This window comes from Bacillus rossius, chromosome 5 (genome assembly GCF_032445375.1).
Source record: "Bacillus rossius redtenbacheri isolate Brsri chromosome 5, Brsri_v3, whole genome shotgun sequence".
In the NCBI taxonomy this organism is placed as follows: Eukaryota; Metazoa; Arthropoda; class Insecta; order Phasmatodea; family Bacillidae; genus Bacillus; species Bacillus rossius.
The window spans coordinates 60,220,747-60,247,017 of record NC_086333.1 but is presented as its reverse complement, the minus strand read 5'-3'; the positions used below and the strand labels follow the sequence as shown (position 1 = coordinate 60,247,017).

Genomic DNA, 26,271 nt, shown 5'->3' with positions numbered 1-26,271 from the left:
ATTAATTTGTGTTTTTATCTAGATATAATTCTTATGGCCTTGTAAAACATTTTAATTCAACTAGGAACGTGTAGTTGTTCTTTTGTTATAAGTAGTACCTACTTCCTCTTCCTAAGTTATTGCTTGATTTCACGTGGAAGTGTAAGTATGGTTGTGAATTTATATATTTCATAAAATGAATTAAGTCTTATTTATTTATGTTATTAATGCTAGCATGTTTAGTACGTTTGTGTTATTTAGTCAGAGACTGTGGTATATGTATACGTCGGGGGTGCCACAGGGGAGTGTGCTGGGGCCTCTGTTGTTCACAATTATGATAAACGATCTGGGGGAGGGCATGAAAGCCAGATGGAGGCTATTTGCAGATGACTGTGTAGTGTATGAGGTTGTGGGGGAAGGGGGATGTTTAGCAGAGGACTTGATAAGGTTGGAGCAATGGACGGAGAAAAATGGAATGTCCTTGAATGTTGGTAAGACAAAAGTTGTCAGATTTACAAAGAGGAGGAAAGTCACACGAAATGTATATTACTGGAAGGGGCAGGAGATAAGAGAGGCAGCAGGATATAAGTACCTGGGGGTGACACTGAAAAATGACCTAGGATGGGCGGAGCACATAGAGGGGGTGGTCAGGAGGGGAAGGCAGGCGCTGGGGTTGCTTGGTAGGACCCTGCAGGGAGCTGGGAGGAGGACAAAGGAGAAGGCATACTCCACATTGGTCAGGCCAATGTTGGAGTATGCGGCGGCGGTCTGGGACCCCTACCTGGTGACTGAGGTGAAGGAGCTGGAAGGGGTGCAGCGCAGAGCGGCTAGGTGGGTGATGGGAATGTGGAGAAGGAGGGAGGGGCAGGATGGGAAACTGCATAGCCCAACGGAAATGATTAAGGAGTTGGGGTGGGAAACGTTACAGAGGAGAAGAAGAGTGGAAAGGTTGGTCAGGATGTTCAAGGTGCTGAAGGGGGAAGGGGGATGGGGGCAATTGGGAAGCAAAGTACATAGAGGGGAGTACAGAGGACGAAGAGACCACAGATGTAAGCTCCAGAGGGTGTGGAGGCGGACAGAGAGAGGGCGGAACACCTTCCTGGTGAGGACGGGGAGGGAGTGGAATGGGCTGGGGGAGGAAATGGTGGAGGTCAGGGATGGGAGGGAGCTGAGGAGAAAGCTGATGGAGGGGGGGGGGGGGGAGAGGGGAGTGAGTGGGAGTTCTTGCCACCGGGTGAAAGCCCAATTGCAGGTTAAGTAATAATAATAACAATAAAAAACGCAATAAAAATTAAAATCCTATTGGATTTACGAAACAGCAATAATATGTTAAATTAATTAAAGACCCCGCAATTGGGAATCACTTATATAAATGTCTTCCCGAAGATTTAATAAACATTATATTCACCTAATGCTAACCATAATGGAACACGAAATGTTCTTCTTTGAGTATTATATTGTAAAATTTCATCCATTTTCTATTTTATTTAAAACAAAAACGTTCCGTAATTATGCCTATAGATAAATCCATTAGTATAATATTATGTATTCTCAGTGTGCATGCTTGTTTCGTCGACAGTAGTAATCTGTCGTGAACGCCTTTATTGTTTCCTTATCGCTGCGAGGAAGCTTTACCCTCCAAAATGTTTTGGAAATTAAAGTGCTGTCTTATAGTAGTAATTAAGAGGTTTATATTTACTGGTAAAATATATTATTTTTTAAGGGTAACTAAATTGCATTGCACCGCGTATTAATTTTGTCATTTTAAGTTATTAGACAGTCGTGGAGTGACGTGACTTATAAATATTAAGATCAGTAAAATTTAAAAAGTGCACCGTTAGTTTAAGAACGTGTGAAATTTCATTAATAAAAATATTAAGAAGTAGGTGTGACAATGTGTCTCCTAGAGGGACACCTAATCTAGGTAAATATTATGAGAGTGGAAGGTTTGTATATTAGGTTAAAGCTGGGGCCATACAGAAAGTGATGTGATGTTCACAATGTTTGCAATGTTAGCTGTGCCAAGTGGTCAGTCAGGTTCGTGTACTTCGCGATGTCGGAGGGACACATGTTGTGGGATTTGAGTGATGATTCCGATGATAATTTTCTGCGGGCTCTCACAGTATGTAAAGGTAAAAAGATACAGGTTCATGAATTTAATCTAAAATCAATAGTATTTCATAATTTTAAGAAGAGTTGCTTATAAAGCCAAAACAAAATATATTATTTTAGAATAAATTTTAACTGTTAGCATTCCCTTGAAATAAAATCCCAGGCATTGATTGTCCTGCATATCCTCCCTTCTATGTTCCATAGATTTATTCCATGAACATGGATATTTTCGTAATCTTTCAATTAACTTTTCCATTGACTTGGCTATTTAAAGTAGAATACCTACTGAGAGAAATTGAACTTCATAAAAAGCAAACACAGAAGTGCAGCACAATTTCGTGTGAAAACAAATGGTTTTGTTTATCTGCGCATGCATGAAGGCAGACGTTTTAGAAATAAAGCAGAGAACTAAACACCTGGTGCTGTTGCCAACACAAGGAACATAGCAAACACTGTTTTGTGTGACCAGTGACAAATGAGATGCAGCTGGCTATATTTTACTTGTGTAGCGAACATCTTGAACATAGCGAGCATAGCACCCTGTGTTGCTGTAGCTTAAGTAGATTACATTTTCAGGAATTTAGTAATTACCAAAACAAAATTTTTTGTGTTTATCTCTTGAACATATCAGCGACATTTAAGATGCTTGTGGTAGGTAAGTAATTTAGCTAGTCATTATAATTTATTATGCTACTGTTTGTTTTCACTATTAGCAGAGCCATCTCTGTTTTCCACTTGATATTGTCCTTATTCTGCCACCATATTGTGCACCTTTCACCTGCTACAATAATTGAATGCTGTTGTATATCTATAAACTCAATACATAGCTGTATTGTTGGTATATACAGACCCCCCGGATTTTGTCATTTTGAATTGTTTTTAAATTATTTTGACTTAATTTTAAAAAAAGTTCTAAGGATACAAAAATATGTGATAATATGTGGTGATTTCAATATTAATTTTAATGAGGAAAATAACACAAACAATAAATTTTTTTGTCTACTTAGGCAATATGGTATACATAGAACGATACTTACCCCTACAAGAATTGGCAATACAATTAATACATGTATCGATAATATTCTTACTAATATTAGATGTAGCCCTAGTACTTTGTTTGCAGAAACTATTGATACTGCTATTTCTGATCATTTGGCTCAACATATAATATTAAAATTAAGTGACACTGAACTTAGATCTAATGATAATTCCACTACTCATTTACTGAAAAGATTGTTTAAACTTGATACAATAGATATTTTTTGTAATGAGATTGCACTTGTATTGTGGGAAGAAATCTATAACACTTGCAATCCCAATAAGGCATATAACTTGTTTATAAATACATTTTTACTTTATTTTAATCAATACTTTCCCTATTTATGGATAAGCATTAACAATAAGTCCTCTCCTTGGATTAATAGTGATCTTGCCTCTGGATTTGAAATTTTAAATCATTATAAGGAGAAGCTTCTCCGCAACAAAAATTCATACATTCGAGATGATTATAAAAAATTTAAAAAACAATTTAATAAATCTGTTATAGATGCTAAAAAATTTTATATTGAATGTAAACTGTTATCTTCCACCAATAAAAGTAAAACAATGTGGCAAATAATTAATAATGATATGAAATGTTTCAATAATAAACATAACATTTCTTTAATTGATGATGATAATAATACAATCACTGACAGTTTCCAAATTGCTAATAAGTTTAATGCCTATTTTACGGAAATTGCATCCTCTTTAATAAAAAACAATTCAACCATTATAAATACAGGAATATCACCTAGAATACTTGATATTCATTTGCATTTGCATTCAATGTACCTAACACCAGTAGATGAAAATGAAATTACTCAAATAATAAGAGGTATGAAAAATAAAAATTCTGTTGGTCTTGATGATGTTCCTATTTCTGTAATAAAATCATGTGCAGAACACATTAAAAAGCCCCTTGTCTATATATTTAATAAATGTTTAGAAAATGGCATATTTCCTGATAGGCTCAAAATAGCGAAAATTATTCCACTACATAAAAAGGGTGATACTACCTGCATTAATAATTATAGACCAATTGCTTTATTACCAAATTTTTCAAAAATTCTTGAAAAGATTATATTAAAACGGTTGCTTTCATTCTTAAATTGTTATAATATAATTACCAGTAATCAGTATGGTTTTGTTAAAGGCAAGTCAACGGAACAAGCATTGTTCACTCTACTCAATAGTATTTATTCTCATTTAGATAATAAAGTCTTGACAGCTTGCATACTTGTAGATTTAACCAAAGCATTTGATTGTGTAAGCCATGATATTTTATTAGAAAAATTAAGTAAATATGGTATAAGAGGTGTTGCAAACAATATTATAAAATCTTACTTATCAAATCGTTCACAAATTACTAGTATTAATGTGACTTATAATAATATTACCACTACTTCTAGGTCAAAAATTTTGAAAATTGGTATTGGTGTTCCCCAAGGTTCAATTCTCGGTCCACTTTTGTTTTTGCTTTTTATTAATGATTTACCTTTGTTTCTAGATTATGGCCAGACTATCATGTTTGCAGATGATACCTCCATTATAGTAACAGGCCAGACTTTACAGGAACTACAAAAAAGAATTTCCATAACCCTCAACCAAATGCAAACTTGGTTTACTGATAATAGACTGATTCTAAATATTCAAAAATCTTATATTATATATTTTAACTCTCAAATAAATAGATTAAATAATATTGAAGTGACTATTGGCAATAATATTCTTAATACTGTAAAAACAGCAAAATTACTGGGACTGAATCTTGATGAGAATCTAAATTGGACTAATCATATATCTTTTCTGTGTCGTAGACTTAGTTCTCTTTGTTTTGCCATAAAAACTATTAATACTGTAACTTCACATAAAGCAGTAATTGCTATGTATTATGCAAACATATATTCAATAATGAGATATGGTGTTATTTTTTGGGGAAATTCCTTAAATTGGCTAAAGATATTTAAGCTTCAAAAACGGGTTATTAGAATTATTTATAATCTTAGTAAGACAGATTCTTGTAGGCCTATTTTCCTGAATAACAAACTCTTAACATTTCCAGCCATTTATATATATTCGGTTGTCATTTATGTAATTCAAAATATTAAGTATGTAAAGAATAATGAAATACATAATCACTTTACCAGATCCATTTATAAGAATCACATTCCTTTTCATTCAACAAAAAAATACGAATTGAACCCTTTTTACATGGGCCTTAAACTAATAAATGTTCTACCGATATCCCTGTTAAATACAGCATCCCAATCACATACCATATTTAAACGACATCTCAAAGATTACCTACTACGAATAGCTCCATACTCTGTTAATGAATTCCTCAGTGCATCTACATAAATTGCTGCATTGTTTTTTATTATCATTTTTTATTGTAACATATATTATTGTGTTATAATGTATTTTTTTTATATTGTTTTGTTAGTGTATTATGATGTATTTTATTTATAATGTTACTGACAAAACCTGGACATATGTACTGTCAAATATAGGACGCTAATAAATGAAATGAAATGAAATGAAAATGAAATGAAACCTGTGATTCTCCAGACAGATTTTGGAATGCAGTGTAGCCAAAATAGTTTTATAAAAGACAGTGATATTTGATTTCAGTAGTTACAGCCAGGCTCAAGACAATTTTCCATGCCTCTGATAACTAGTTTTACCCCACAAATTTTCTACCACTTTATCACCCTGCTCACTAGAATTATATTTGAATCTATTACAAATTTTAAACTTGTTTTTCGGGGTGAGTGAAGGTACTTTTAAATATTGTTAAATTAGGTATGCAGAAGTTTGGTTTTGTTGAAAATATTAGGCTAGCCTTTCCCACCATTCAGTATTTCTCAGATTGTCATGTGAATTTCAAAATGCAGTGAGGAGACAGTTTGGCAACATTAGTAGTTCACTAAAACACCATGTTTGTAATTGTAAATTTTTTCACGAGAGTGCTTACACTAGGATTACTTTGTGATATGAAGTTCTTTAAGTATCTCAATACAATTACTATTTGTGTGTATATTATATGATACAAGGTTTATGTGTGCCTGAAAATTTAGTTTCTAGTAGTGTTTAGAGGCTTCAGAATGTATCTGCAGCTTCAAGGCCTTGTCACACCCAGTTGCTAGGTGTCCATTTAAGTAAATTCCTGATTGCATTTGTCTTCTCATTTGCAGTCAAAATTTTTAATAGCATCAAATCCAGTGAAAGGTTTTTAATCTGGCATTCTGTAGTTTGGCACGTTCAGTAATTCAGCGTCATTCAAGTCGTTTAAGTTCAGACTTCCTTCGGGTGGATTTCTGCTGTTGACCTTAACCGCCAGGTCAAAAAAACTGTGCTACCTGCATTTTTAGTTTATTCGGAGGTTTTCATTTGAATACAGTTTCTGCTTTTTTTATTTTTTTTATTGAGTTTTATTTCACATTTTCACATTCAATATTGACAGTAAAATTATGTTGACAATCAGTAATACTGCAAAATCACTAATCTGAGATATAAAACCTTTCACTGTAGTACACTTGCAAGAGGCCATGCCTGCAGATGTATTTGTTGGATGCAAATGTGCTTGCTTGTTACAGAACATGGCGGACGCTGCTCCAGCCCGAGGTGGTTTTCGAGGTGGGTTTGGCTCTCGCGGGGGTCGCGGTGGTCCGAGGGGCCGTGGCAGGGGTCGCGGTCGCGGCAGGGGTCGCGGAAAGGAGGCAGAGAAAGAGTGGATCCCGGTCACCAAGCTGGGACGTCTGGTGCGTGACGGCAAGATACGCACACTAGAGGAGATCTACCTATTCTCCCTCCCCATAAAGGTTGGTTCCCTGAGGCCAAGCTCTGGGTTATTTCTTGTCTAGTTCCAATTATTTGAGTTTTCTTGCACAGCTTGTGGTATGATGCCACAAAGTTTTCTTGTTAAGGGCACCGCCTACCTGGGGGCACATACTGTATGCAGAGCTTCAGAAGAAACAATAGGGCTGGGCCGATGCCGATTCCGATTCTTAAGTATCGGCCGATATTCAGAGTATCGGCATCGGCAGCATCTGTAAAATAATTGCCGATACTTCGTGCCGATACCTCAGTCCAAGTTCTTAAACTGTGTTACAGCGAATTCTCTCTAGTACGTCCCTCTTGTTAATGTACAATCCAGTATAACGTATAAAGCCACCGGTCTTGAAACGCCATGCAAATTAATGGGCATAATAAATATATAACGTACGTTTTTCAAAGCCCTGGACTGTAATTTCTCGTTAATACGTATCTTTTTGCCGATATTATTATACAAAATATTAAACATTTTCTCATTTCATTCACAATTCTATAGCTTTGTTTAACAACAGGTCTTGTGGAAATTGTTTACAGACGTTTTCTTTATTTCGTTGAGTAAAATGGCAGGTGCAGTGCTGGTAACCGTGCGGATAGAAATTTCATTCGTGTAAAAAAATGTCCGTTTTTGTGTGATTGGTGTAGCAACATAACATTTATGCGGAATAATCAAGAGTTATAAATAAAAAACGCTTAACTTTTTCAACTAAGAAAAAAAGATTCGATAATATTTATCCTACAAAATGCGTATTTTCGCGTTTGAATTTGTAGCAATGGATATTGGCAGATGGCGGCCATATCTGGCTAGGTACATAAAACGTGGATCATACGATGGCCAACGACTACTAATGCGTTTATGTTACCGTTTGTTTTCTGTTTCGATGACCTAACCCATAATTTGTTTGTAAACATCATTTCAAATTAACATCTTTCGTAATCGTACACAATTGTAATACGTATACAACATTTATTTAACAGATCAAGTGGCACACAGTTTCCGACGCTAGTGAACATTTTGTGACGTTTCGTGAAGCTTGTTTAACGGCGACGTGACGACGTGGATAACTAGTTTATATTTTTATATTAAGTGTATTACGGCAGCATATGTAGGTAGGCCTAACCGTAGAAGTTATGAGTACCCAAAAGTGTGTGGGTATCAGCATTGCAAAGTTATGAAAGACATTTCTCAAAGGAAAGTTCAAACAAACATTCTTGACTATATGAAAAAAACTGTAGGTACTGTATGTTGAACAGTTGAACATTATTTTATAATTGGGTTTGAATATGTCCAGCTATTAGGGGGAAAAGTACACACAAAATGCAAATCCTGCCAATTATTTCTCATGGACTGGTACTGTTCCAATGCATGTCAGTGCATTTGGCATGTCTAATTCAACTGTAACAAAAGGTTGTTTAGAATTTCAATTTTTGGTATATATGTAGTGTACGTATTATCGTCAAAAATTTTTTTCAAAATCTGAAATAACTTTCATTATATGCTCTTTTACATCCTCTTTTCATTACAGCATGCGGAGATAGGAAATTCCAAATAAGGTAAGTGCACCGGTACTCGTCACTGCTCCAATGGTCGTCACTAGCAACTTCAAATGTAAATAATAGAGAAGTAGCTCAATATATCGCCAACTTAAATATTGACAAAAATTTGGTCGACGTTCTAGCTGAAATTACCACAATAGTTTTCGGAACAAACACTATTTTCAAACAAAAAAAGTCAGTGCATCAAAAGTTCGTAGAGCAGTGAAGATAAATAGGGGAATTCCTATACTAAAACACTAAGGACGTTAGTGCACATTTTTACTTCTAATTCTGTAATTTTTCATGTTTATTCGTGATGTTTTGTGCTGAATGTGTTAGTTAAATGTTCTTGAAGAGGTGAAAGTGTTTATTTAAAAAAATTCGTTTTCTTTGTATGATTTAGTTAGGGTGACGAAAACTGGATCAATAAAAACCTTGTATTGCTAGTGTTCGTCATACCTGACTAGCACTGGTACATTTAATATTTTATTTAAAGTTGTGCTAAGTTACACCCTAAAGTTCTTAAATAATATTGGTTCTTTGTTGTTAATAGACAAAGTACGTTATTATGATCAGATCCAGTAGTCGTCACCTATGACGACTTCCGATGCATGTGTATGACGACTTCTGGGTCGGAAATTACTTTACTTTATTGATTGCAAAAATTGTGTAGGCATTGTTGTTTACATTAATTTAGGGGTCATTCGATATATATTTTGACATTAATAAGTAAACTAAACATTGTAATGTGTCTCGTTCTTTAATTACAGGGCAAAATGCCAAAACGGAAAATACTGTTGTATGAAGAGTCAGCCATGGAAGCTGCTCTTAAAGATGTAGCGAATGGTATGAGTATAAAATGAGCAGCGGAAAAAAATAGTGTGCCAAGGAACACATTGTCCGATAAACACAAAGGCAAATCGCCCTTGGGTAGGAAGATGGGCGGGCCCTGATTCATTTTTATATTTTACTTGTGATACCGCATAACATGCTATGTTATGTTGCAGCAACGATTTGAGTCGTATTGCGTATGCGTACAGTATGACGTCGCGTAAATAATAATAAATAGAATATAAACAATTAACAATATTTGATAATTAAACCATTTTTGTTAACCAAGAAACAATTAAATCTCATTAGAGCGGCTTTATTATATCTCTTTTAAGATAAGAACAAAAAAACGTGAAAATACGCAATAGTGAAAAACAAAAACATACATATTTCTAATTTGTAAAAAAATACTTTGTTACGTTGTTTCTGTTCAAATCTCAAACTTTGTCTTCGCACATAATACCTTTAATAAACAGTAAAAAAACTTAGACGAGGAATTTCCAAATTATACTTTATTAATAAACAAACATCGTTCTTTGTATCGTAAATTCATTGAATATGCGTGCACATGCGTAAAATATACGAGAAATGCGAGTAACAAAATGCAGCCGTGTGTAACGTTTCGTTACTCGTTACTAGACGGCACACCCGTTACTCAGTAACGAATACATTCGGTTTGCTACAGCTCTATGTGCTGTCCCTCTTTGTTCCGTGAGTGCTGTAAGTAAATTCAAAATTTAATGAGGATTATTCATTATATTACTGAACGATCTTTATGAAATGCCATTTTGATGTTTAAAATATAGTACCAAATAAAATTTGAAGCCCAAATAGTACAATACTATCATTCTGGATCCATGAATTAAAACTAATGCAGCCGAACTCGCACATGACGACTACTGGCACAAACATGTGACGAACACTGGCAAACACGAAAATTTGCATGACGACTACTGGCTCGAAATCACACTTTTTTCAAAATTATAAATCTACAAAAATAATTTGTGTTTATCGAAGAGTGTTGGATAGCATTGTAGAGTAAAGTTTGAGGTTAAAAACAAACATGTAGGGGCAGTAATACAACTACAAGGTTATGTACACAATTTTTTTTTTATAAAACTCTTCTTAGCATGACGACTACTGGTACATCTACCTTACTTAATATGTAATTAAAAAATACTTTATAAGTTAAATATCCTTTCATAACACAAACATTTCTTTGGTTAGTATCGGCAGTATCGGCCCATAAGAAACGCTATCGGTGGAATCGGTGAAAAGTGGTATCGGCCCAGCCCTAAGAAACAATGCATCCAAGAGGTGTGTCTGTTTACGAAAAGCATTTAGAATAAGCTGATTGTGGATAAGTAATTCTGGTACATATGTAGAGTAGCGGTATATGCAGGGGAAAAATGTTAAAAATCCAAAAATACTTTTATTCTATGCTCTTTCACTTCCTCTTTTCAAATCAACCGGCGGAGATAAGAAATTCCAAATACTTAAGGAGGTATCAAATTTTTTAATTTTGAACATGTAGATTAGCTGTATTTGCGGAAAAAAAATTCTAAAAATCTGAAATTACTTTTATATGCTCTTTCACTTCCTCTTTTTATTAAACCCGGCGGAGATAAGAAATTCCAAATACTTTAGGTGAGATGACATTTTTTAATTTTGCAATATAACACCTGTACAACCATTCGACCGCCACAATTTTTGTTATTTTGCAGTGTGTTCGTGAATGCGTAATAAATAAAATGGTCGATTAGGTCAAGGTCAGTTACATTATTAATACTTTCAAACTAAGCGGACATAAAAAATAATGTGAATTGATTTTAATGGCTGTTTAGTTTTAAAATATTTATAATGTAACTGACCTGACCAAACAAACCGGGACAAAGGATGAACAGTAGGAACTAAAATGGTTGATTAGGTCAGGTAAGTTACATTATGAATACTTTCAAACTAAGCGTACATTAAAAATATGATTTAATTTCAATGGTTCTTTAGTTTTAAAGTATTTATAATGTAACTGACCTCACCTAACAAACCCGGACAAATGATGAACATTAAACGTAAAAAAATTTTGTTACTTGTTACTTATTACTTGCGCAACAATATCCAAATAAAAAATAAGACTTTAAAATTAGAAACATTAAAAACCCACCTAAGTTGGAGGCGGGTACATTTCCTTTGCCATTAGAAGGAAATGATGTAGTCGTTTACCTACGTCACGAAAAAAAAAATCATACTCGTAAACAAGAAACAATGTTGAATGTCGCATGAATGCACAGGTATTGTGATGAAAATTAAAAAATTCGATATCTCCTAAAGTATTTGGAATTTCTTATATCGGTAAATATTTACTTGGGCGGTATTTCCGAAAAAAAATGTTAAAAATCCGAAAATACCTTTATTTTATGCTCTTCAACTTCCTCTTTTCATTAAAATCGGCGGAGATTAGAAATTCCAAATACTTTAGGAGATATCGAATTTTTAAATTTCTTCATATGTAGTTGAGCGGTATTTGCGGAAAAAAATGTTAAAAATCCGAAAATACCTTTATTATATGCTCTTCAAATTCCTCTTTTCATTAAAAGCGGCGGAGATTAGAAATTCCAAATACTTTAGGAGATATTGAATTTTTAAATTTCAGCACAAAACCAGCGCATTCCTGTGGCGTGCGTGCACCATTGTTTCTTGTTTACGTACGAGTATCTATTTTTTTTATTGGATAATGATGTCACGTGATTGTTCGTGATAGGCCAGAATTCAAATGAACTAATACGTGATTATTTAGTTCAATTATTGTTTAAAACGGTGTTTAATTACCGCCTCCAACTTAGGTGAGTTTTTAACGTTTCTAATTTTAAAGTCTTATTTGTTATTTTGATATTGTTGCGCAAGTAATAAGTAACAAAAAAATTTACGTGAGTTGTTACTGTACATCCTTTGTTACTGGTTTGTTAGGTAAGGTCAGTTACATTATAAATAATTTAAAACTAAAGAATAATTAAAATTAATTCACATTTTTAATATCACCTTAGTTTGAAAGTATTTATAATGTAACTGACCTGACCTAATCGACCATTTTAGTTTACTGTTCACCGTCTGTCCGGGTTTGTTTGGTCAGGTCAGTTACATTATAAATATTTTAAAACTAAACAGCCATTAAAATTAATTCACAAAATAATTTTTAATGTCGGCTTAGTTTGAAAGTATTAATAATGTAACTGACCTGACCTAATCAACCATTTTATTAATTACGCATTCACGATTCACGTATTCACGAACACACTGTAAAATAACAAAAATGGCGCCGCTCGAATGGTTCCACAGGTCTTGTATTGCAAAATTAAAAAATTCGATATCTCCTAAAGTATTTGGAATTTCTTATCTCCGCCGCTTTTAATGAAAAGAGGAAATTGAAGAGCATATGATAAAGGTATTTTCGGATTTTTAACATTTATTTTCGCAACTACCGCTCAACTACATATGATGAAATTTAAAAATTCGATATCTTCTAAAGTATTTGGAATTTCTTACCTCCGCCACTTTTAATGAAAAGAGGAAGTTGAAGAGCATAAAATAAAGGTATTTTCGGATTTTTAACAATTTTTTTTCGGAAATACCGCCCAAGTAAATATTTACCCTTATATCTGCCGGATTTCATGAAAAGAAGAAGTTAAAGTGCATAGAATAAAAGTATTTTCGGAATTTGTAAATTTTTTTTAACAAATATCGCCCAACAATGAAAATTAAAAATTTCAATATCTCCTAAAGTATTTGGAATTTCTTATCTTCGCCGGGTTTAATGAAAAGAGGAAGTTAAAGTGCATACAATAGAAGTATTTTTGGATTTTTAACATTTTTTTTTTTTCACAAATACCGCTGAACTACTTATTTACCAAAATTTGATATGATGTGTTTAGTGGATAATTACCAGTAAGTATTTTATGAAACTTCCTCTTTTATATTGTCCAAAATAATGGTGGTGAGTCGAGAGAGATAAAGAGAAAAATAAGAGAAATGTAGAGAGATAATGACATCATGAGATAGAGATATAGAGATATATAGACATAGAGAGAAATAAGGTGATACATATATAATTTTATATATATAAATTTATAGATATGAGTTAAAGAGAAAGAAGAGAGATACAGAGGGAGGTATAGAGAGATATAACGTGCTTTGTATATGCAGGGTGTCTACTGACCCTGGAAAACCTGGAAATATCAGGGAATTTTGTAATCAGGGAAAAATCAGGGAATTTTTGTTTGGTAGGTTGTAGTTGGCAATATATGTTTTTTGTTTATTGATCAGCTTGCATTGACGTGGCATCATGTGTATCCCCTCCCATTTATATTTTTGAATGGCAAATAACGAACAGTTCCCGCGTCAAAATTCTTTTATTTACCATCGGATTCGGAAGTGGCATCAAATCACGTGATACAATCTGGTTCAAGATGGTCTGTTATCCTGCTGACATGACGTGCTGCAGCATGTGCTTCCCACGTTCAGATTATACCGATAGGTGCATTTAATTTTAAGTATTTATGGATGCCCTCAACGTAAACTGGACATTTTTGTTAGCGTTGAAAATACATATCACAGACACTTTTGGTGAAGATTCACCATCGTTGCTAGAAATTGGTAGCTGTGGGCTTCATACGGTCCATTATGCTTTCAAAACTGGAATTTCTGTTACACAATGGGACGTTTTTAGTTTTTTGAGGCACAGTTACTATTTGTTTAAGCACATATCTGCAAGGAGGGCAGATTACATTAGAATAACTGGATCAGAGCTTTTTCCCAAGAAATTTTGTGCAATCAGATGGAATACTGCAGTTGTGAGCGTGCCATGAAAACGTTACCCCACCTAAAGAAATTTGTTAGTGAAGTTTCTATTTCATCTCTCTCTTTCAGTGTAGTGAAATGTGCTCTTGAAGATAATCTTCTAAAAGTAAAATTGACATTCTTCCATTTTTTGGCATCAGAGCTGGAATTGTTTCTCACAATGTTCCAAAGTGAAGCACCCATGGCACCTTTTCTCTATGATTCACTGGTTTTATTAGCTTTGGCAGGAAAATTTTGAAACCAGAAGTACTGAGGAGCTTTAGGGAGAAACGCAATGTATCTCGATTGGATGTAGATAACCAGGAAAATCTATTGACTGCTAACAATATCAAGTTGGGTTATGCAGTACGCCATGCCATAAAGAAAGAGAAAGTACCAGAAAAGTCTGTCCTGTTACAGAAAAATGATAGGACTTGTCTAAAGGTTATGGTAAAAAAGCTTCAAGACAAAAGTTCCCTGAAGTACAATCTTACCAAGGGAATTTCTTGCTTATGTCCGTCTGTGGCTTTAAATTCGGGTGTGAGGAAACAGCATGTGAATTACAATTTAGAATGTTGTCTTCAAAACAGGTGGCTATCAGGACAAGAAGCTGATAACATTGAGTGATCATATCAGTTGGTATGTTCCTTGCAAGATTCTGCAGCACTGTTCTCGTCTTTTTCTCGAGAAGACGGGCGCCTTGATCACTTGTGGATGCTCATTCTTAAGGCATATACAGTAGCTTCCAAAACAGGCCTTCTAAAGTTTGTGAGGATGGTGTTGGTACTTTCCCATGGAAATGCATCATTGGAAAGAGGATTTTCAGTGAATTCTAATCAGCTGACTGAAAACTTGCAGGAAGAAATACTGATCGCACAAAGACAGATGAATGACTTTGTTCAACATTCTGGAGGTGTAGAGCAGTATGTAAGAAATGCTAGTTGTAGGCGTAAGGAAGCCCTGCAAACAAAACAAAAAGAAAAGGAAGCTACAGACAAGAAGAAGGCAGAAAAAAGAAGAGTTGAAGAGGAGATCAAGGCATTGCAGTTGAAGAAGGCTCGAATGTTGGATTTGGCTCGTTCTGAAGTAAGTGCAATAGATGCAAAAGTTGAGTCACTGCGAAATTGATGGGAGCTTCCTTTTACTAATTTTTTTTGCAAAAGGAAGTGTGTAAAATATTTGTAGCAGCATGTTTTATTTGCCATCAATTGAGTCACTTTGGCCACGTTTGGAAGAAGGTAATTTTTTTACTAATTTAAGTAAGTTGAAATACTTTGAAACCCGTCAATGTAATATTATGCAATTTTTTTCAGTTTCTTGGAATGTCGTAATTGTGTTAAAGAAAACCTGGAAAAATTCAGTTTTAGACCTGGAAAACCTGGAAAAATCAGGGAATTTAATTTACTAGATCTGGTAGACATCCTGTATATGTGTACCTACTTAATACTAATTACATGGCGAAGAATGCCGGGCATTAGCTAGGTTACTATAAATTATTACCTTTGGCTTATACTTTCGGTTTTAATCTTACATTTACTAGTAGGCTGTGTTGATTGGCATGTAATGAATGTCCTTGAAATTTATTGTGTTCTTTCCTAGTATTTTTAATGTTGTAAACTGCAATGTCATAACTCAAATTTTATTGTGCAGGAGTTTGAAATTATTGATTTCTTCATCGGGCCGTCTCTGAAGGATGAGGTGTTGAAGATCATGCCTGTTCAGAAGCAGACACGTGCCGGTCAACGCACCAGGTTCAAGGCCTTTGTAGGTGAGTTGGTTACCGGCATGTTTGTGTCTAGTTTGGCCGGCTGTGTTAGTTAACTGGTAATTTGGCTACCTATCAATTCTTTTGTGGCAATCGTCTGAATCCTGTTGGGAAATAAAGTTATCTACTATTGAATATGAACAAGGGAAAAATATATATTTACCTTGGTTATGTTATACACTCTATCTTTAGTAGTTCATTTTATGTAATGTTTAGACTTTTCATGGGACATGATGCTAAAAACTTCGTAACAGGGAAAACTTCTTAAGAGGGAAATAGTTCAAAATCAGTTGCTATATTAAAAATTAATTTCACTCAATTGACATACTAATGTATTAATTCAAAAATTACCCTTTTGTATCCTTGTTATCGTCTGCATGCTGGATAAAATATACAAATATATTAGCAAACTGAATTATTTAAATTGAATTTAATAAGCACAAAACAAAACACCCATAGACAAAAAAAGCTGTAACTAACTTCCTGGGTCAGAGTTGTTGGTTTTAAGAAAGACATTTTCAGACAGCCATCACAAAATTGTCAAGCTACCACAAAATTGTCCACATACTATCTGTGACATTTTTTGTTCTAATGACCAATTAATCTCAGTTTGTCCATTTGTTGAAGTGTTATTGAGTATGTTGGCATGGAAGTGGAGTCACCTTCATCGTCGATCTTGTCCTCTGCTAATTATCCTTGTATTGTGCACATAAATCTTCTACAGTTCATAGCTCTCATGGTAGGACTGCATCTGCTAATTATCCTTGTATTGTGCACATAAATCTTCTATAGTTCATAGCTCTCATGGTAGGACTGCATCATCAACTGAGACATAATCTTAGCAAGTGCATTACAATTTCAGTTGCTCTTGAAGAGTTCTCAAATTTTTACTGCAGGTAGAAGCACCTGCAATTGATTCACTGTCCTCAAAAGATTTGTCAGGGGGAAACACCATTGTCAACGTGCTGAGCACCAAAGCCTGCTTTTTCTGAAACAAGTATTGCCAGTAATGGTGTTGGAACATTTTTCATGAAGCAGCTAAAAATTTCATGTTAAGGATGTTGATCTTGTAACTATTTTTGACACTTTTCATGCTTGTTATGTTTACAAAAATGTTATTTGAACTTTTATGTATTCCTTAATCCATTGGTTGGAGTATGGATGTTGAATTTGGTGGGAGAAATTTGATCTGAATATTTGTTAGGTTGGATATTTCCTTATGACGAGCAGGGCAGCGATCCATGAAAAGCATAATCTTTAGAATTCTGCACCTCATATTGGCATGCATTGCTCTCACAGTCTAAAAAAATGCTTCCTGTCATTCACACAGGCTTGTTTGCATACTTGCATCGTAATTAATGTCTTTTATGTTGATAAAACATGTTTTTTCCCCCCTCCCAATTACCAGCCATGGTAACTTTTCAGTGCCATCCATGTTGGCACCCAGTAACAGTCACCCTTTTATTAATTTGTTTACCTCCGTGGCATGTTTCAACTTTTAAACAAAGGTTTTTTCTGGAACAATGTTGAAAAACAAACCACATTCATTGACATTGAATGCATTTTTTGGTTCAAAGTTCTTTATAATTTCATGAAACTTTGTCTGTATTCAACTCTGGACAGTATCATCACACACACTTAGATTCCTTACTTACAGTTCTATAGAAAATTCCCACTTTGTTCTTAAATCTGTCGAGCCAGCCATTCAAAGCGTGAAATTCAGCACCTAAGTTATTTTACTACAGGAAAGCACCAGTACAACGAACTTCAGTTAACGAACACTTCACTTAACCGAACTCATTGTTTGGTCCCGCCAAAAACGTATATAATAACCTTGAATTTTATTTCATCTTAACGAATTTTACGACGGTCCGTTTCTTCGTGAAACAAAAATATTCACTTGAACGAACAACCTTGAGGCACATTATGAAAAAAATTACCATCCAAAAACTTGTTCTTTATTTTTAATTTTCTTATTCAAACGTAACAGCGTGTACGTAAACAAAAACAATAACGGAACTAGTATGTGTGCGCACGTACTATCGAAATTAGTAGATTAATTCTCGTGTTTTGAAATAATATTGGAATGGTATTACGTCCGTTGTACGATACAACTAGTACATATTCTCGGATTTTTAGTTTTTTGGCTACTTACATTACGATAATTTTTGTATGGTACTTTGGCTAACCTGTGTTTTAATTTATTTTTTGAAAGTCATTTTTTTCATCACAGTCCATAGTGTTTTTGTCGTGTCTACAGGCGTGAAATTTTTTACGTTTTTCAATAGCGTTGTGTTCTTCAGTGCCGGTTGTAGAAATGAAGCGTGTGACAGAACAAAAGTGTATATGGGGGAGAAAAAAAAATAACGCAATTCATCAAAACTTTCGACCTAAGACCTAACTATTCAAAAGAATGACGATGCTTGTCGTCTTCAAATGTTTTGGAACACCATGCGTTTTGTAATGTATGCACGTGTGACTTTTCGATTGCACACGTTGGAAGGGATGACTGTAGAGGGCACATTGAATTAAAGAAACATGCGGAATATTTTATAGTCATGACGAGCAATAAATCCATATCGTAGTTTTTTCGCTACATCTGAAGAAACGAAAGTAACTAACGCAGAGTTATTGTTTACAAGTTCTGTTGTTTGTTTATAAGACAGTTCTTATCCAACCAGGATAAAAGAAGCAAATAAAAAGACAATTGTTCAAAAGTATAACTTTGCATACTTTGAATTGAAGGTTGAAAATTTCCTGTAAAATTATTGACATTTCTTACATATTCAGATGATTGTATTGTTCAAATATTTTTTTTTTTCCTTTGATTCATTAATTTTCATTGTATTCATATGCATAGGCCTACATTTTTAATTTTTTTTTTTTTTGCATATTATTGTCCTTATTTTATCTTGTGTGTGTTATAATTCCTCAGGAAAAATTTATCGTGCATGATTTACATGTACTTTTTCCATATAATTGTCATTAATGATGGGTGTGATTTGAGGTTGGCAGCTCTGCCTACAATGTGTCTCCTGACCATAGACAAAGCATCAGCAGAGAGTATGTGAACAGGTTCTTCAAGCGGCCATAGACTAATGACTGTGATACTGAACCTTAGTACACTTAAGGTGTTTCATGTGTTTATCGGTATACATATTTATAACAATGCTTATGTTTCAGTATAAAGAACTTCAGTATAACAAACTCAACTATTTTTTGGTCCCTTCATGTTCTTTATAGTGAAGCTTTCCTGTATTTGTTATGCTTAGGGCCCCCTGAAAGTGGTAAATAAAATTTTCAGATTTCGTCATTAAAAATTACCAAAAGCAGTGTTAAAATTCACTTTAAAACACAAAAGCGGTGCTAAAATTCACTTAAAAACACAAAAGCGGTGCTAAAAACTAAAAAGAAAAAAAAATTATAAACAAAATATATTGGGAAATGCTGAGGAAGCACAAGCTACAACTTATCACCTTTCAAATAAACCTATTATTGTAATAACATCAAAAAAACTTTTTTCCCTCTAATCTTAGGTAATGTTATTCATAAAAACAAAACCCATTTGTGGAAAGTATGTTTATTTAAAAAGTACAGTATATACAAAAGCACCTAAAAATATTAAATAAATAAGTCATGCAACAAAAACCTTTCTTCTACTTTAAATAGAAAAACTAAATCTGTGGCCAGAATGTGAGCCTGAACGAACGCATAACTATGGTGGTACACACCACGAAAGAGTGCTGACCATCAAATGTAGTTAACTCAGCACTCGAAAGAGAGCGCGCGTTGCATGCAATCGGCAAGATACCAATATTGATATTTGACTACGTGTGCGCGCTCTGTACGGGAAGCAACATAATCAAACATGAATGTTGTCAACAAGCACTGGTTACATTTTTGTAAGCGGTACACCGTGGCAATGCAGACGAACAGATAAAGGTTATAACATTTAAAAAGTCTTTAAAAGAAATTTTCAGGTGTCAAGTACAGTAAAACCTTCATTAACGAATATTCTATTTAACGAAAAACCCCATGCAACAAAAGGTCCCGCTGAACATCCATAAGATCAATGCTTTTTTAACCTCTAAATACCGAATTTTATTTGTTCCGAAATAGTGAAATTCCCTTTACAACGAACTGCTGCTTTTTAAAAACACGCACAAATAAACATCTCCTACAAGACATCCACTAATTTGTTTGCATTCACTGCTTAAAAATATGTGCGTATAACCTTAAAATAATATGCACCATCGCAGAAGACAAAAAATAAACAAAGCATCATGGATAACACACGTCGTGCCACACTTTGTTCAAAATGGCGGGTACATTTAGCGCTAGTGGCGGAAACCTCCCGTACCATATCTGGCAAGACGAACAACTAGTATATTTTGCGTTTCTATGGTTAAAGATGCGCACATGCAAATATTTTTAACTATGGTATCTATGAGTACAATTTCCCGTTTTTTCAGTTTTCACGGTTTGTTTATTTCCACACGTAGTTACTGAAATCAACAGGGTACTACTGTAAAATCAATTCTAATCCTAAAAAGCGGCAATAGATTTATATTAAAATAAAATTAGAAATTTTAAATGCAGTTGAAGGCGTAAAAAAAAGTGATATAGCTAAACGTTTCGACATCCCGGCGTCTACACTTTCGACCATATTATCCAACCGGGAACAGATCGAAAACAACGCTTCTCTGGTAGGAACAAATCGAAAACGTGTGAAGGTATGTAAAAATGATGATTTGGACAAGATACTTTTTGATTGGCTAATTGAGGCTAGGGCATCTAACATCAACGTCTCTGGGCCGATTTTACAAGAAAAGGCACGCCAGGAAGCACTGGGGATGGGAATTGATAATTTCCAAGCATCAAATGGTTGGCCACTAAACAAGTTTATTCTATGTACTTTTTCATGTTTAATTCCTCATATCGTATTAAACAGTCAGAAAGACAGTTCTAGCCATTTATGTGAAGCTTTATGATGACTAGAAATATATTGTGCAAAACCTCCATTTAACAAACCCCTTTACAACAAACACAACAAATTTTGGTCCTTTGAGATTTTTTAAATAGAGGTTTCACTGTAATAACAGAAGTGGGCAGCGTGTCCAAGAGGAAGCAATATCACAATGGTTGGTGGATGCGGCCAGCAGACATGCCGGCAATACGTAAGCATTATCTGGGGAAGGAGTGATGAGAGGATCAGTGCCACATTCAATACAATGCTCACTGAGATTTATTCAGCCAAACACAATTGTAACGAATTTTCGGCTGTTTTCCTTCAAATTTAAAATTTTTGAAAACAAATTTTTCATGGTTACTCTAAAAGGAGTTGTAATAGAAATGTGGTCATGTTAAATAGGGTCGTAACATCAGTTTTACTGTAGATAATGAAGTCATCTTTCTCGTGAATGTGACTGTACCATGTTGGTGTGTATGAAACTGTACCTTGTCGGAAACTGTTGCAGCCATTGGCGACTCAAATGGCCACATCGGGCTGGGCGTGAAGTGCTCCAAGGAAGTTGCTACAGCAATCCGTGGTGCCATCATATTGGCCAAGTTGTCCGTGGTGCCGGTGAGGCGTGGCTACTGGGGGAACAAGATCGGCAAGCCGCACACCGTGCCTTGCAAGGTGATCGCACACACAGCTCGGATTAGCTCATTAGTGTATCTTGTGATCCGTGGTTAAATGGTTGGGTTATTGACTTGCCAGTAAGGTTACCTAAATTTTAATCCCGGCAGTTTATGCTAGTGGGAAATGTGACTGTTTTATCAATGCACACTCGTTTCCCACACAAATGAAATTTCCTGTTTTTTTTTTTTTTCCCATATCTTTACCTCTCACTGGCTAATGAATGACCTCAACGTTTACAAGATGTTAAACAGTACACGTTTGTCTTACTAAATAGTGCTGTTTTGTGTATTGTCACTACAGTTCTTATTATTTGGATGATGCGAGTTTGCAGTCTAGCTCATAGGTTGTCTTACCGGCTGGCCTGTGATTGTGCTTCTCGCTATATAACTGCAGGTACCATACCCTGCTTGTTTCGATGGCAAGTGGGGAAGTTTGGCTTGCGACATGTTATGTGTTAGTACCGTAATCACTCACATAATGTCCGCAGTAATTTGACCACTTTTTTGGCCAAAATATTGGGGTTCGGACATTATGCGAGGAAAAACAAAAATACAAAATTTTGTGTCTTAATTGTTACTTAAAAGGCACAAAACGTATCTAAAATCAATTTGGTTTTAACTAGCTACGTATTTTAAAAGAATATTGCTGCGGGATCGCTTGCAAACAACCCGGCTTAGACCATGTTTACTTTGCTGTAATTGCCACCGGTAACTGTCTCGCACCCGCCGGAACATTAAAAAAAAATACGCGCTACACTGAAATAACTGTGGTTACGTGTGCCTTATTAATGTGATTAATATGTGATGGATTAAAACGGCTATTAACGGCACGGCTGCAATATTTTAGCCGTACCATATCCTTACGTGCGGCGCGTAGGGAACCAGCGAGCTGGCAACAGCGCAGTGACTCACCAGTTCCACATCTGCTGCGCACTGTACTCCCACCCCCCTCCCAGCTATCTGATGGCCTTCGTGATGTAGAGAAGGAGGAAAGGGAAGGAAACATTTAGAGCGTGAGAATGGCAGAGGGACGGATTCCAACCAAATGTACACAGAGGGGTTTTGTTCTGTCCTGACACGTAAAACAGGGTACACACTAATTAAAGTTGAAGTTTCTTTTACGCTGCGCTGCGTGTCTTACCTCAACAGAAAACAAGACTGATCCATGTCTGCAAATGTGATGTTATTTTTTTTTTTTCCCCCGTCTTTCCTTGAACCATTTCATACGAAACAGCACGAACTTTAACATCAAGTTCTGGGAACTTCCCAGCCCTGGGTCCTTTAAACGCACGCCGTGTTGCATTAGTTGACTGCAGCTGTTCTTTTATTTTCCGCCACTGACGAACACTTTTTTCCTGCACTTCAAACTCCCTTTCAGCAGCCCTGTTCCCATGCTCTTCAGCATAACGAACAACTCTTAATTTAAACCGTGCAGTGAAGGATTTATATTTACCCATTCTTAGAGATGGTGATTTATAGCATTTAAAATAATAACATTTAGTATTTTGAATTTGAAATTTAGCATTTTGTAGCATTTTTAAAAACAATATTTAGCCAATTCTCTCATTTTACATTACTGAAGAAAAGTATATTTTTAAAAAGCATTAAATATCACACATATTAATTATTAACAACCACAGAAATAAAGATCTAACAACTACAAAGATAGCCTATCTTGGCAGGTTTCCAAACAACTTTTTTGCACTTATGAGGACAATGAATTGAATACTTAAAATCACAATAAATATATATTTTAGCCATGTTCATGGCCATAGTAGATGTAGAGTGCACAAATAATGTTATTCAAACTCGTTTTTTCAATTTTCGCCTTCTTTTGGTTTTCGATCATGCCAGAAACTGTTGCTTGAGGTTTTACCAACTTTTTTTCTTCATCCGATTTCTCGATGAATCTTTTTTTGCAGCCTGACGTCCCTCAGATTTAATGTGCTTTTCAAGTACATCTTTTTCCACTCCAGACGGCGATTACATAAATTGCACATTAAAATATTCGTATCACTTTCATAGAACTGTTCATTATTGTATTCATTTATGCGATCACTAGGGACCCTTTTATTTCGCGAATGGTTTATTCACGAAATTTTTATACAAGCATATAGGGTCAACATACCAACAATTTATGTTATTTTTATTGTGTTACAAACCGTTTATGCGTCGCGAAATTCCGCGAAATTTGCCATTTTTCTCGTTTTGCGCGAAATAGGGCTAAATTCCTCTATTTCACGAAATTTCGCACGAAATAGTCCATTTAAAATCACTATTTTTAAGATTTGCGCAAGAATATGTTTACAAGTCAAAGATAAAACTCCACACTACACGAAAATATTTTACAGAATGACGCCTAGGCAAATCATTTTTTCACTTTATAATTTGATAATATAAGTAACTTCATATTTTAACGCCCTCGGGTTCAAGAAACGGTTTATTACGTTTATTAACCTAACAATAACATAACTGTTTTGTTTTCTTTCGTTGGCCAACGGGTTTCCAAACGGCCATAACAAGCCATAGAAAAGAAAGTACATCACTTTATCATTGCGACGCCATGTTGAATTTTTTAATTTTTCGCTGTGAATCTTTACTTTTTTCTTTCAAACCCCATTTATACGGAAAAAAGTCTTAATTTTCTAAAACATTCACAATATATCTGAATTCAATACCGAATTACGGTAATTTACAAAAAAAAATAATAATTTTACCAACATGGCGTCCTTCCATACAAAATGACGTCCTTGATGTATTGTGAACAAAACTTACACACTTTATCTCGTCTTCTCTGAGACGTTCGGAGAAACATTTATCTTTGGCTCAGAAACTCCGGGCTTGTTTGTTGTTATGCTGCTTATTGTTGAATACACACTTTTTATATATTTTTTTAGATTGGAAAGTGGATTTAAGTGTTATTCTTGAATTTATATATTCATGCATTTACATATCTGAAACAGTAATTTATCTAGTACTTTGCCCTCGAATGAAGCATGTAATTTAAACAACAGTTATACAATTGCAATTCGCAATATCTAAACGTGTTAAAAGCATTTAAATCATGCCGAAAATTGTATCAATTTGCAACTGACGAATTTTATGTATTTGATGCAAAGAAAAAAATATTGATGTGCAAATTTTGCAACTTCCCAACAAGGGTTTATATTAATATTACAATTTTAAATGTGTAAATGTTCAAGTGTTTAAAATAGCAAGATGTTTTCAATATTATCTCATAATGAAAGTTAAAATTTAACAGTTAAGTGTTTTTCACTTTTCCTGTATTCTCTCTCCCCCCCCCCCCCTCCCCCCCCCCCCCTCTACATAAATGTACTACATGTTAAGTGAAACAAATTTTATTTACCGCTTTATTAAAAATTTTGACTTTTTACACCGCTTCTACTGTTTTTTTTACACCGCTCTAACCAGGTTTTTTACACCGCTTTCACTAGTTTTTTTGCACCGCTATTGGTAGTTTTTATTTACCATTTTTCAGGGTCCCTAGCGATCGCGAATGGAAATTACATTTCGTCCCATTTTTACCATGAGAAATAACAGTATACAACACATTCACTAGTATGCACGTGTTTGTAAACACACCACCTTCCACAGACTACACAAGAATGCGGCTTTCACGTGAAACAGACAGAAAATGGGCGCGGCGAAGCAGAGATGTCGCAATATGGTGGCCTAAAAACTTGTACTCTTCAAGATGACGGACACTCTTCCAGCTAGTTCTTTGTTTTGTTTACAATCGCGAGGCACGGATGGTCATTTTTCATTCAATATTTACGAACAATAGTGTTGTGAATGACGTGACAATAAGATACTTGTGCTGAATACGCCATAAAATGATGGTTTCTTTTGATACTGAACTGAAACGAAATACAATCGGTAAATAAATTGTGTAGAGTGAAGTCGAATCTACGTTTTTTACCTTGATTTCACATTTATCTCGGAATAGTCTAGATTTTGCATTTTATAGCGGGAAAAATATAATTTAGCATATTTTCGCATCTATTTCACGAAAACGAAAAATCACCATCCCTACCCATTCTGTACTCTACACTACAAAACTCGACGCGAAACTCATGCCTTGAACTTGCGTGCGTGTTGGTCAGCTGTGTTTACCGTTACCGTGCTTTGTTCAGTTCAACGAATTTCCCCACCCTTTCAGGACAGGAGAGAAAGGACAGCTGAAGGTCACGGCTTTGTTTACAGAGCCGTCAACTTTCCATTCGTACTGCTTCTTTTAGGGGTGGCCAAAGTTGTGTTGCCCGCCGTAGACGACTGGTGCGGACATTATGCATAGTTTTCTTTTTTTCTTTTAAGGATATATAAATAAAGGGTGCAGACATTATGCGAGGGCGGACATTACGCGAGTGAATACAGTATTTCATGTAATACAATTATTATTTTGTAATATATTTCTCAGAATGAGTATGTCTGTGGCGATGAGTTGATGTAATGGGTGGCAAGTAGAGATTTGCGAATACTCAAAAATTTTGATTTTTAATCGAATAATTGTACATTCGACTCAATATTTCAAATCAAATAATTTTTCAAATTATTCGCATATAGCTTCTAATAGCCTATGGAAGTTGTGTTTTTATTAGCTGTCACAACTGTCCATAACATTGCATCATAAATCCTGGCCTTACGTGTGCTAAGAAGTACAGTAGAACCTAATTTTTACGTAA

The 26,271-nt window shown here is 34.9% G+C and overlaps 1 protein-coding gene across 1 annotated transcript in view; it reads left to right on the top strand.

The window, feature by feature from the left end:
* Positions 1-26,271, top strand: part of LOC134531868 (small ribosomal subunit protein uS5) — a 31,345-nt gene continuing 5,074 nt past the window's right edge. The window contains exons 1-4 of the mRNA XM_063367871.1: positions 1-141; positions 6,729-6,953; positions 15,811-15,928; positions 21,403-21,566. Of these exons, the coding sequence (XP_063223941.1) occupies positions 6,732-6,953; positions 15,811-15,928; positions 21,403-21,566 (504 nt within the window). The 5' untranslated portion in view covers positions 1-141; positions 6,729-6,731. The remainder of the gene's footprint in view (positions 142-6,728; positions 6,954-15,810; positions 15,929-21,402; positions 21,567-26,271) is intronic.